Source organism: Eulemur rufifrons, chromosome 9 (assembly GCF_041146395.1).
Source record: "Eulemur rufifrons isolate Redbay chromosome 9, OSU_ERuf_1, whole genome shotgun sequence".
Lineage (NCBI taxonomy): Eukaryota > Metazoa > Chordata > Mammalia > Primates > Lemuridae > Eulemur > Eulemur rufifrons.
Genome location: NC_090991.1, coordinates 5998686 through 6011577, shown reverse-complemented (window position 1 = coordinate 6011577; position 12892 = coordinate 5998686). Strand labels below are relative to the sequence as shown.

Genomic DNA, 12892 nt, shown 5'->3' with positions numbered 1-12892 from the left:
AGAGAGCAGGTTGACTCCTGATTTGTGGTCACTGTTACAATAGACACCCTCCATACAATTTTCACTAATTCTAAAAGATGCTCTCTCTCAAGACGTGATTATTTGTTAATAACAGATACAGAGTTTTAGTCCCAGTTTCACCACTGTCAGGGATATTTGGGAGCAAGTCAAATACTCAGACCTCTCTGAGAATTGCTCTCTTCGTCTGTAACATGGACGCAAGAATACCTGTGCAAAAAGGCGGCCACCCATGGCATTCCCAATCGCTCTCTTGCTTTTGTCAGGGTACCTTGGAGCATGAGGAGACCAAAATCTTGCGTGTCCAGCTAGAGCTGAGCCAGGCGAAATCTGAGCTTGACCACAAGGTCACCGAGAAGGATGAAGAAATCGAGCAGCTAAAAAGGAACAGCCAGCGCGCTGCAGAGGCCATGCAGAGCGTGCTGGATGCCGAAATCCGCAGCCGCAATGATGCCCTGAGGCTGAAGAAGAAGATGGAGGGAGACCTCAACGAGCTGGAGATTCAGCTGGGCCATTCCAACCGGCAGGTGGCAGAGACCCAGAAGCACCTGCGCACAGTCCAGGGCCAGCTCAAGGTGAGCATGGCAGCCTCCGCACACCTGGACGGGCCCTCCGCCCACCCCCACAGCTCTGGCCTCACCCCTGGTCTCCCCTGAAGGATTCCCAGCTGCACCTGGACGATGCCCTGAGGAGCAATGAGGACCTCAAGGAGCAGCTGGCCATCGTGGAGCGCAGGAACGGCCTCCTGCTGGAGGAGCTGGAGGAGATGAAGGTGGCGCTGGAGCAGACGGAGCGGACGCGCAGGCTGTCGGAGCAGGAGCTGCTGGACGCCAGCGACCGCGTGCAGCTCCTGCACTCCCAGGTGCGTCTGCCCTGGCTCTGCTCTGGGTCCACCCTGGGGGCAGGTAGGGCCTCCTGCACCCCTAGGTGCCTCAGCTCTCCCTCCTCTCAGGGACCCCTCCATAGAGAGGAGCACCAGGTTCCTCCCAGACCAGCGGTCAAGACCAACTTGCCTTAAGCTTGGTTCTTGGAACAACATTGACTTTTGATTGGCAGACTTCTGAGCTCTCTTTTAATCAAAGACTAAAATAAAACACATTGCATGTTGTGGGGAAAAGTCAGAGCAAAAAAGAATTAATTTTTGCATAAAGCACCTGGGGAAGGCTTCACAGACAAAGTACCGTTTAAACTGAAATCTTAGAACATCCGGTTATTATTTCAAGATAATTATTTTTATAAAAGTTTTTAAAAGTCCCTTGTTTAAAAAAATAGAAAAGCCAAGCAAACACATAAAAAAGTCAACCATATTATTAACATCTTGGGATCTTTCATTTTTAGGCCCTTGTGAATTTTATCAATTTTATATCTTTTGTAAAAATGTGATCAGCGTTTTGCAACCTATTGTTTTCATTTAACAATGTTGTCATGATCGTATTTCTACATCTTTAAATAGTCTTCCATGATGTGGTTTTTAATGGCAGAAGAGCAGACTATTATAGTTGGACATTAAGTCACATTTAATCCATCCTGTGTGGTTGGTTATGTTAGATTGTTCCCGATAAAAATTTTTACTATTAGAAAGACTGCTGTGATGAACTTCCTCATAACTAAATTTTTACACACATCTATGATTACTATTATCGTAATATTTTAGACATAAATAAATTTCTATAAGTAAAAGTTCAGGGTCAAAACAGTAAAGACATCTGTGATACATTGTAAATTGTTCCTTAACAACATTGTCCCAACTTTTATTTCCATTAGGAAAATATGTGAGAGCTCTTTTCTATAAATTCTCAAATATACTAGTTCTTAATCTTTGCCAATTTTATTGTTGAAGTCTACCTCACTGGGTTTTTATTATTTTTTTTATTACTAATGAGGTGAAACATTTTACCATGTTTGTTGGCCATGTGTGTATTTTTTTTTTTCTGGTGTGCTTTACCTACTTGTACTTTTGTCCTCTTTTCCTATTGATTTGCTTTACTGATACGTTAAGGAAGGGAATTTTTTTTTTTTTGTAATAGACATTGCAAATGTTTTCCAGTCTGTTATCATCCTTATAATTCTATATATGGTATATATTTTGATTATTAGAATTATTTTTCATTTTATACAGTATATCTATCAATCATTTCCTTGTTTCAACACCTTTTATTGAATAATCTATTCTTCCTTAAACATTTGTCATTCTACCTTTATCATTGAGTCAATTCTTTGATGTACAGTCCTTGGATCTGTTTTAGGACTTTTCTTTTGGTCAAGAATAAGACAGTACTACTGTACCTGACAGGTCACCTATGGGAAAAATAAGAAATGGAACATGAACATGATTTATTGCCTCTTCCACCCAACCCCCTCCTTTCCAATTGCTTTAAGTGCCCCCAAAGAAGCTACACCCCTGATATCTAACTTTTCCTATAGAACACGAGCCTGATAAACACCAAGAAAAAGCTGGAGGCTGACATAGCTCAGTGCCAGGCGGAGGTGGAGAACTCCATCCAGGAGTCCAGGAATGCAGAGGAGAAGGCCAAGAAGGCCATCACGGACGTGAGCTCTGTTCTGCCCTTTCAGAGGGGGTGTTTGGAGCTGAGAAAGGGGACCTCTGAGCCAGGGCATGGCAAATAGGTTTCATCCCCTCATGACTATGGTCAGTTAGTGGTGGCTTCTTGGACAGATGTAATGAGGTGCCATCTCCGCAGAGGCAGAGTGGGAAGGGATGCTGTGAGTAATCGGCGATGGCCAGCCTGAGTAAGGCAGGGGAGGCTCAGGACACACGGTACTAACCTTAGCATCCTCCGTGGGCTCCGGGCAGGGCCAGGCGGACGGCCCACTGATGTGTCCTGTGCACTCCACCAGGCCGCCATGATGGCCGAGGAGCTGAAGAAGGAGCAGGACACCAGCGCCCACCTGGAGCGGATGAAGAAGAACCTGGAGCAGACGGTGAAGGACCTGCAGCACCGTCTGGATGAGGCCGAGCAGCTGGCACTGAAGGGCGGGAAGAAGCAGATCCAGAAGCTGGAGAACCGGGTAGAGTGATTTAAGAGAACTCTTACTCTTAAAGTGACCGTGGGCTCAGCCACCCTGGGCAGAGCCACGATCCAGAAATTTAGGTGGTGACAAAGCGGCCACTGATTGAGTAGACTGCAGGTTTAGTTTGAGGACTCCTTGCAAACCGCCTCCCCCCCATGAGCCAAACATCCCCCCCTTTCTCTTTCTCTGGTACCTGTCCATACACCCCAGCACACATGCGTGCACTCTGGCACGCTTGCGCCTCAGCGAGGGTAGTGTCAGAATAATGTTCAATGTTCACATTCTGTTTTCTGTGTAGATTCGTATCTATACACATAAATGGAAAAAGACATACTTTACAGTCATAAAATTACACGTTTCGGTGTAGTTTACAGTTGGACCAAGCTTCACCTTGATCAACCGTGGCCCATCCTACGTAAAGGCGGTAGTTTTCTTCTGTCTCCCACTGTCAGCTCTCAGTCCCTCCCCGGTTCTAATCTCAGCGCAGGCTGCAGTGCTGGGACAGGTATATTCCTCGCCCCATCCCAAAAGGTTGATGCACCAGAAAAGTTCAAGTTCGACTGGACAGTCCTGCTTTCTCTTTATCTGGAAGCGTATTTTGTAGTTGTTCAGTTTCTTTCCTGATTGTTCCCTCCGTTTCCTGTACCCCTTGCTTTTCCCTGTAGACCTGCGATGGTTTATTTCAATCATTTTTTAAATGGGCTGCGCTAGCGTTGACATTTTGGAGGGCTCTGCGGAGGCGACTGTTAGAGAGTCTCTGTTGTCCCAGCGAGTTAGGAAATGAGAGTAGGAGGAAAGGAAGATGAGGAGGAGGAGAAGAGATGGAAACAACTTTTCCCAGCAGGAATATCTCGAAACACAGTCACTCTTTATGCCAGCCTCCCTGGAATGTCAGTCACTAGGCACACGAGTCCCTTTAAATGTGAAAAGATTTTTTTTCCACTAAAAACAACAAAGCCATAGACATGTGAATAGCAAAAGTAAACACTGGGGAAGTCAGAGCTTCCAGAAAAATTCTTTTAATGTTTATTTTCAATTATTCCCAGTCCTAGTCCATTAAAACGAGCTTAGGCCTGTCCTTCTCATGGGTCTCTGCCATTAGGGAAGGATTAGGTCTCGTGCCACCCTCTGGATTCCTTGATTCCTGGCTTGACAGGGAGCCCTGGACTACCCTCCACCTCACAGGGGGAGACACTTTGTCCTTCAATCCCCAGCTGTCTGATGATCTGAGTTCCACAGACCTTACAGGGGCTTGGAAAGCATTCCCAGGAAACCAGATGTTTTGTAGAACTGATGGAAGACAGTTTCCGGGGTCCAGGAGCTGGGGGGAAGGGGTGTTTTTGGAACAGTGCCCAGAGTAAACCTGTTCCACTAGTAGCTTTCAAGGTTGATCTAGTGAGTCTCCAAGCCCAGAGTGACCCCCCACCAGGATTCCTGTTGAAGTGGGGCCTTTGGCTAGCCGTCCCCAACCCCTGCCTGGATCTCTCTGGCTTGTGGAGTTGGGACCACGGTTGGTGAACTGCGTCCTCAGTGACTACCCTCTCCCCTCAAGACTTCCGGAAAGGCAGGAGAAACTATGAAATTAACAGCACCTGTGTAGTGCTTTGCAGTTCTAAAAATGCTTTCATGTACTCTATCTAATTCGATCCCCACATTTGAGGTAGGCTGGGCAGAAATCATCATCTCTACTCTAAATATACAGAAACTCACACGCAGTGATGGCAACTGACTTGCTTGGGCCTGGCCTACTTTGACTGCTCCTGGCCCAAGTTCCCTCCACGACTCCCACTGCCTTACTTTATCAGGAGTCAGGGCCACCACGAGCGGTTTCACCTGCCAGGACAAGTCGGGGCTAAAGTCCAGCCTGTGCTGCCCCTGCTGACAAGCTTCCTGGCTCCACAGCAAGGGCATCTTTGCAAAGCCTGAGCCAGCAGCCTAGCTCTGTGCACCTGGGGCTGCCTCTGCCCAAAGAGGGCATCTTGTTCTAATTTTCATAAAGCCACTACAGGGACTAGTGGAGGCCTTGTGAATAAAATGTGGCTCCTGAGCCCTAGGAGGAGACACCTTTGCAAAACATTATCAGGGGATCTCGAGTTTACCCTAAAATGACTGGCACGTGAGTCAGTGAGAGAAGCCTGGGGCAGAGGAACTGACTCGACTTCTGCACTCTCTTTGCCCCACCCAGGTGCGGGAGCTGGAAAGTGAACTTGACGCTGAGCAGAAAAGGGGAGCTGAAGCTCTGAAGGGGGCCCACAAATACGAACGCAAAGTCAAGGAGATGACGTACCAGGTAGAGGTCTCACACACCTCCACGCATGCTATGTCGACAAAGCCCCATGAGAAGCGGCCATGAGTGTGCGGGCCCCTGTCACAAATGCTCTGTTTGCAGGCTGAGGAGGACCGCAAGAACATCCTCCGGCTCCAGGACCTGGTGGACAAGCTGCAGGCCAAAGTGAAGTCTTACAAGAGGCAGGCGGAGGAGGCGGTGAGCACAGGAGGTCCCCGGGAGCACCCACTGTGGCCTGCTGTCCCCGCTGGCCCTGAGCGGGGTGGGCTGCTGGTTAGTGGGGTCCACTGAGCCTTGCAGGCTGTAGACACGGGGACATGGACACCTGCCTTCTTCTTTCCCGTAGTCTGTGCTAAACCTTCCCCACCTCCATCATGTCCGTGCCCTGTGGCCTCACCCCCTTCAGCCCAGCCACCCCCCTGCACTCTACCCCCACCCTAAATCTCTCGACCCACCCCAGAGCATCCTAGCCCACCCTGCTGGCCTCAGACCACCTGATTCTCCCCAGCCCACCCTGCCCCAGCCACTGTACTCCATCCTCTTTGATTCATCCCTTGATCAAACAAGTGAAATTAACAGGAAAGACATGGAATGGGCTGAAACCAGTGTTTCCTGAAGTATCTTCTGGGGACACTGAGTCTGAAGGATGTTAATAGCAGGAAGCTGGTGCCAGGGTAGGGGGGAGCTTTTTCTTTTATAGAGAAGAAAGAGTTTGGGAAACTGGTTGCTTTACTTCAAGAATGTCTCTCACATTTTTGTAAGTAAAATGTAATTAACTCTTCACAGTGGAAGAAGCATTCTAGAATGTAGCATTTCCCACACTTTTGACTTTGGAACCTTCTTATTGTCTGCAGAGCATCTCCCAGGACTACTGTTCCAAGGAACAAAATTGGGGGCCCCTGCCCTGGGAAAATGACTGGGCACATGGCTTCTCCCACTGCCCTTTCTCCTCCCTGCCCAGGAACCTGGTTGGTTCTGTCCTGACCTCAGGGAGGCAGATTTGAACTGGGTCGATGCGGGGACCAATTTGTGCACATGGGATCAGTACAGGCCCGGCAGGATCAGCCAGGCTAGAGGGCACCCAGGGGGCCCCCTTATTCAGGAACCCTTGGAATGCCTCAAATAGACCAGCTCAGTGGCCTGGCCCCTGACAGGGGAGGCAGGGTGGAGGCACAGGACAGGGGGGCTTAGCCGTTGGTCTCAGATACTGTCAGGTGGCTCAGGAGAGCTCCAGACTCGGATGTCCTCCACAGAGCTCTAGGGGAGAGACAGCGCAGAGGAGGGGAGCAGGGGAACATGAGGTGGTCCTGGAGGGGCAGCAGCACATGCAAGGTGGTCCAGGCAGGATACACAGTCAAGGGCTGGGAGCCTTGTCCCGACACTCTGGAGAACTCAGCCACCTCCCTCTCTGCCATCAGGGAATCCAGGGCCCACACTGTCCTGGTTCCCTCAGCAGCCTTCAGGCACTGGGCACCTCCGAGTCAGACTGAGGGCTCCAGAGGCTCATACTCTTCCATCTTCCCGCACAGGAGGAGCAGGCCAACACACAGCTGTCCCGCTGCCGCAGAGTCCAGCACGAGCTGGAGGAGGCCGCAGAGAGGGCAGATATCGCTGAGTCCCAAGTCAACAAGCTGAGGGCCAAGAGCAGAGACGTGGGAGGCCAGGTAAGAAAGGTACCTGAGTGTGGGGGCCAGGTAAGTGTGGGTACCTGAACGTGGGGGGGGCCAGGTAAGGGCAGGTACCTGAGCATGGGGGGCCAGGTAAGAACAGGTACCTGAGCATGGGGGGCCAGGTAAGAACAGGTACCTGAGCATGGGGGGCCAGGTAAGAACAGGTACCTGAGCATGGGGGGGCAGGTAACAGTGGGTGCTTGAGTGGGGGGGCCAGGTAAGGGCAGGTACCTGAGCATGGCGGGCCAGGTAAGGGCAGATACCTATATGTGGGGGACCAGGTGAGATCAGGTACCTGAGCATGAGGGGGCCAGGTGAGGGCGGATAGCTGAGCCTGGGGGACCAGGTGAGAGCAGGTACCTGAGTGTGGGGGACCCAGGTGAGAGGGGGTACCTGAGTGTGGCTTGTCCTCAAGGAGCTGAGTCCCGGGAGGGGGGACAACGGGCCATCCTGGGAGGGATTGGAGGGTGCCTGTTGGTCCCCTCTCTCCTGCTGCGGCTCACGCACTCACACATGCTACTAATTTAGACTCCTGTGGTGAGGCAGCAGGAGGCACAGGGAAACCGTCTTTGTAGTCCCTGTCTCTCCCTGTCGCTGGAAATGCTACCCAAGAAGCCCCTGCCTCTCTGGGAATTTGTCCACTCTTTGGTATCTCCATTGGTTTGGTTTCACAACGTGCACAGGAAGCGATGCCAATCCTTGCTATTCTTACGAACTTCCGGGCTTTCCAGCCGCTCCACTCGAAGGCGATGCCCAGCCTCCCATTTGGTTTGACTCACCTCTGTGTACGATTTTTTTCTCCCACAGAAGATGGAAGAATGAGGCCGTCCTGATGTTCGTTGCCAAAGGACACCTCCGGGAGAGTGGAGGGAAATGTGTGAGAAATAAATTCTCCTAATACTCAGATTCCCGGCTCTGCTCTATTTATTATCGTGGTACATTCCTCTTCCATGAAGCTGATGTTTAGATTTCTGCCTGCTCTATTGTAAGTATAAAGCAAGGAATGTGAAAGTCGAGCCTCCTTGCTCCAAGTTGAAAAGATGAAAATCTAACCCATTGCCAGGTAAATCACCAGCTTCCATAGACATTTAAAAATAAAGACATTGTATCCCCCACACCTGTCAGAATAGCTACTATCAGAAAGACAAAAGATAACAAGTGTTGGTGAGAATGTGGAGAAAAGGGAACCTTTGTACACTGTTGGTGGGAATGTAAATTGGTACAGCCATCATGGAAAACAGTATGGAGGTTCCCCCAAAATTAGAGCTACCATCTGATCCAGCGATCTTGCTACTGGGTATACACATATAAAGGGAATGAAATCAGAAGAGATCTCCGCGCTCCCGTGTTCATTGCAGCATCATTCACAATAGCCAAGATGTGGACACAGCCTAGATGTCCACTGACAGACAAATGGATAAAGAATACGTGGTGTATGTACACAATGGAATACTATTCAGCCTTTCAAGATAAGGAGATACTGCCGTCTGTGACAACATGGATGAACCTGGGGGAAATCACGCTAAGTGAAATAAGCCAGACACAGCAAGACAAACACTGCATGAGCTCACCTATACGTGGAATCTAAAATAGTCAAACTTTTAGAATCAGAGAGTAGAATGGTGGTTGCCAGGGACTGGGAGTTGGGGAGATGGTGTCAAAGGGTACAAAGTTTCAGTTATACAAGAGGAATAAGTTCTGGAGACCTAATGCACAGTACAGGGACTACAGTTAATAACATAAACATATATTAAAACAAGTTGTATGCCTTAGATATATACAATTCCTATTTGTCAATGATACCTCAATAAAGCTGAAAAAAATGCTCAGATGAGAGAGGAAGGAAGTAAGGAGGTGAGGGGAAGGGTGGGCAAAGGAGAGGAGGAGAAGAGAAGAGAAGACCTTTTCAGATAACTATAGCACATTTCCTTCCTAGGAACTCATAATTCTTGTAAATTCTGTTGCCCATTTTCCCCTAAGTTTACAGAGAGGGACACTGGGGCCCAGAAAGGCTAAGCACTCTGACTATAGTTGTCCAGGGCAGAGTGGAAATGAAACCCTGGGGATCACAGACTCTCAGGCCACTAAGCGGCTCTGCTTTTCCATCCCATCCCTTTTAGGGACCGTGTCCTACAGTTCTCTCATGCCCACCCACAGTTCCCCATGACAACCGGGCAGGTGGAAGGTGCTGTCAAACTCATTCACTCCTAACAAGACAGATGCTTTGGAAAAGACTGGACAGGAGCCCACGCACCAGCCCGCTCCTCCTGCCAGCTAGGGTAACTCCCCTGCACCTGCGTGGACCCTCCTCAGGGTGCCAGGGCCAGAAGGAGAGCCCAGAGAGCCACTAACTTTCAAAGCTAGGTGCAACTGAGCCCAGGCACCATCCTCTCTCCCCACCAAAAAAGAAGCTACTGCAAGTTTCGGGTCTCTCTGGGATCTCAGGGATCCCACTGATTCTGATATGTTGATTTGCTTACCCTGAAGGGGCGTGGTGAGATAGAGTAAGGACCATTAGGATGGAGTAGGAGCCAAGACCAAATGTGAGCCGCACTGATCACTGAATGGCTGCAGCTGTGTGGCCTTGGGCTGGTCACATATATTCTGTGCACCTGAGTTTCCTCGTTGGGCAAACTGACCTGTGTGGTCAGGAGCACAGGCTTTGGATCCTGGCAAACCTGGATGGAATCCCGATGCTGTCATGTATCAACTGTGTGGCCTTGGGCGATTTATTCTTCTCTCTTAGCCTCTATTTCCTTATTCTGCAAGGTGGAGATAACAATAAAAATCACAGCTTTGGTGGGAGAGATGAGGGGGTTGTGGTGAGGGTACAGTGTTTCTTGGGGTAATGCACGTGTTCTAAAATTGACTGTGGTGATGGATATACAACTCTGTGACTATATTAAAAACCATTGAAATTTATACTTTAAATGGATGAATTCTATGGTATGTGAATGACATCTCAATAAAACTGTTTTAAAAATTCACATTTTCCATTACCTGTTGGTAAGTATTGGCTTACTATATATACACCAGCACAGAGATAAGTACTCTATTCTCTAATATGTTGGTCCATCCCTTCCCTCTGGCCTTCTAGATCCTCCTTTCCATCTCATCACCAGCCCACCCCAATGCCTCTGACACAGTGGGGATGGAAGTTGAGGACTGGCAGTGCTGGTAGCAGAGAATGATTCTGATGCTACCTGCCTCTAACTCTACCACCACCACCATCATCACCATCATCACCATCATCATCACCATTATCACCATCATTACCATCATCATCACTATCTGCACCATCACCATTATCACCATCATTACCATCATCATCACCATCAGCACCATATCACCATCATCATCATCACCATCAGCACCATCATCACTATCATTATCATCACCATATCACCATCATCATCACCATCATAATCACCATCATCACTACCATCATCATCATCATCATCACCATTATGATCATCATGATCATTGCTGAAAGAGTCCATTAGAAATGATCTTTTCAATCTCCTCATCATTACAGTCAAGGAATCTGAGGCCAGGAGGGAGAGACAACATTCTCAAAGTCCCCCGGATACCAGTCCCTAGTCCAGCACCCCCGCCACCCCCATCGCTCTCCCAATAAGAGCAATAATATTATTTCAAATACACAGAACAACTCTGTGTGATGCTAAGTGTTCATGTGCCCATTTTCCTATTTTCCATCCCAGCCTTCCAACAAGCCTGTCAGAAGATGCCTTCAGTTTCTGGATGTCTTACAGGCAAGTTATGACTTGTCCAATGCTTTGAAAAGGAGATGAGATTGCAGCTCTTCAGACTCCTTGTATGGCACATACAGTCACACAGTGGTGTGTTTTCTCTCTGCATGGGTGTGTGCTGTAGTGATTGGAGCCCTGGGTCCCACCCTGCCAGGGTCCCAGTCCTGCCTTTCCACTCATAAGCTTTGTGACTTTGGGCAAGTTACTTCGTGTCTTTAAGCCTTAGTTTCTCACATGCAAAATAGGTTGTTAATAATTTACTTTATAGGGTTGTTTAGGGAAGCAAATAAGAACATGTAAGAAGTGCACTTGGTCTAGAGCCTGGCACATAGTGAGCACTCTGATAACCTGTTATCATGATGGAGAGGGTTGGGACATGGCCCCAGGAGGGCCACCTGGAGTACAAGACAGAGATCCTGATGGACAACAGTCCGGGGCTTTGGCTGTGTCTCTAAAGGGTCTCCTCTAGTTTGAGGAGTTAACACACCAGGCAGTTAGAGTTCACCCCAAAAAATCCTATGGAATCACTGCTCCCTGACACCCCAACAAACCAGATCTGGATTCTATCTTCTCAAGTACTCCCCAGTTCAGCTGAGGTCCCTAAGAGGAAGCCACCCCCAAGTAACTCTGCACTTACCTGGCCCCTATATCCAGCTCTTGGCCCCCAGATTTCTGAGTTAGAAGATATAGAATACTCCTGTATCCTTCACAGTGCATAGCAGTGTCTCATACTTCATCAGAATTCTGATTATTGAATAAAAGGATGAAGGAATGAATGAGAGTCTTTCATGCCTAGACACCAGGTATGCCCTGATGAGAATTAAATACCTAAAGATAGTTTTTTTCTTTTCTGGAGACTGGAAGAAAGAGAAGGTCGTGAAGACCAGACTTCATGTGCTGAGCTTTCTTCCGCAGCATCTATATGTCAAATTCCAGATGGCTTCTGGAAACCAGTCTGAAGCCTCTGACTGAGTTGGGTACTTCTGGACCCTCTGCAAAATGAGAAAGTGGGGCAGAGGGGACCTTGCCATGGGTCTTCTGCACTGTGAGACAGGGAGTGCACAGGATGAAAGTGAGGAAGCTTGGATTCCTGTCCTGGCACACCCATACTTTCCAGAGGGCCCTGGGCAAGTCAAGAAATGTTTCTGAGCCTTAAGATGGGACTGCGAATCCTGGCATGACCTACCTACACAGTGGGGCTGTAGAAGCTTCCCATGTGTTGCTGTGAAAAAATGTTTCCTCAGCTATGCAGCACTGCCCAGATTGAAGGTGGTGGTGCTGGTGCTGTCTCACTTATAATAGCTTTGTTATTGCTGTTATTATTGTTGTTGTTGTTGTTCTGCAGTACAGACTTGCCTCCAGATCCGGAGTTTGAGCTCTAGGGCTCCTGAAGAGCGGAACCTGCCCTGGCCGAAAGCCCCCTTCAAAACAGAGCTTTGCTGCCACCTCCTGGCTGTGGAAAGGCTGCTTTCCATTATACAAATGACCCAGAGATTAAACTCATAACGCCTTGGATTACATGTTCAGAGTCAGAGGTGTCCTTGGGAATCATGACCATCTGGTTCAGAGTCCTGGTTTTGTAGATGAGAGAATTCAGACTGGTGATAGGATCTGGTAACCCCTCAGGATACAGAGCCAGAGTCAGGCACCCTAGGTGTCTCGACTCCCAGACCAGGGCTTCCCTAGCTGAGTATCCATAGAAAGGACTGGGATCTCAAGATAGAGGTCTAGGACTGTCTGAGCAGAGAGTGGTCCCTAGAGGTGACCCTGGCAGGAGAGGGTGGGACCATGGCCAAGGGGCTGCTCCACAGACCTCGTGCTCTTCACCCCAGGAACCTCCAGGCTGGAAGACAAGTGTTGGTCCCACGGGGGGAAGCAGTATACCTACACGAACTGCCTCCTGTCCCTAGCAGGGGCGGGTGACCAGACCCTGAACATTTCTGGGATGAAGGTGGCCTGTAGCAGTTCCAAAAGCAAAGTTCCTGGCTCTTTTCCTAGACCCAAGACAAAGGACCAGGGTATCTATTCCACAGCAAGATACTCAAAGTCAGGACTGTGCCATTTGACCTTTGGGGCCCTTTCTACCTTTTTCCACCCTGCTCAGTGCCCCCCGG

The 12892-nt window shown here is 49.0% G+C and overlaps 1 protein-coding gene across 1 annotated transcript in view; it reads left to right on the top strand.

Moving 5' to 3' along the window:
- The window catches only part of LOC138392313 (myosin-13), a 107706-nt gene that overhangs the window by 40945 nt on the left and 53869 nt on the right, over window positions 1-12892 (top strand). Inside the window, exons 32-38 of the mRNA XM_069483083.1 lie at window positions 285-593; window positions 677-880; window positions 2443-2568; window positions 2878-3048; window positions 5237-5341; window positions 5441-5536; window positions 6868-7032. Of these exons, the coding sequence (XP_069339184.1) occupies window positions 285-593; window positions 677-880; window positions 2443-2568; window positions 2878-3048; window positions 5237-5341; window positions 5441-5536; window positions 6868-7032 (1176 nt within the window). The remainder of the gene's footprint in view (window positions 1-284; window positions 594-676; window positions 881-2442; window positions 2569-2877; window positions 3049-5236; window positions 5342-5440; window positions 5537-6867; window positions 7033-12892) is intronic.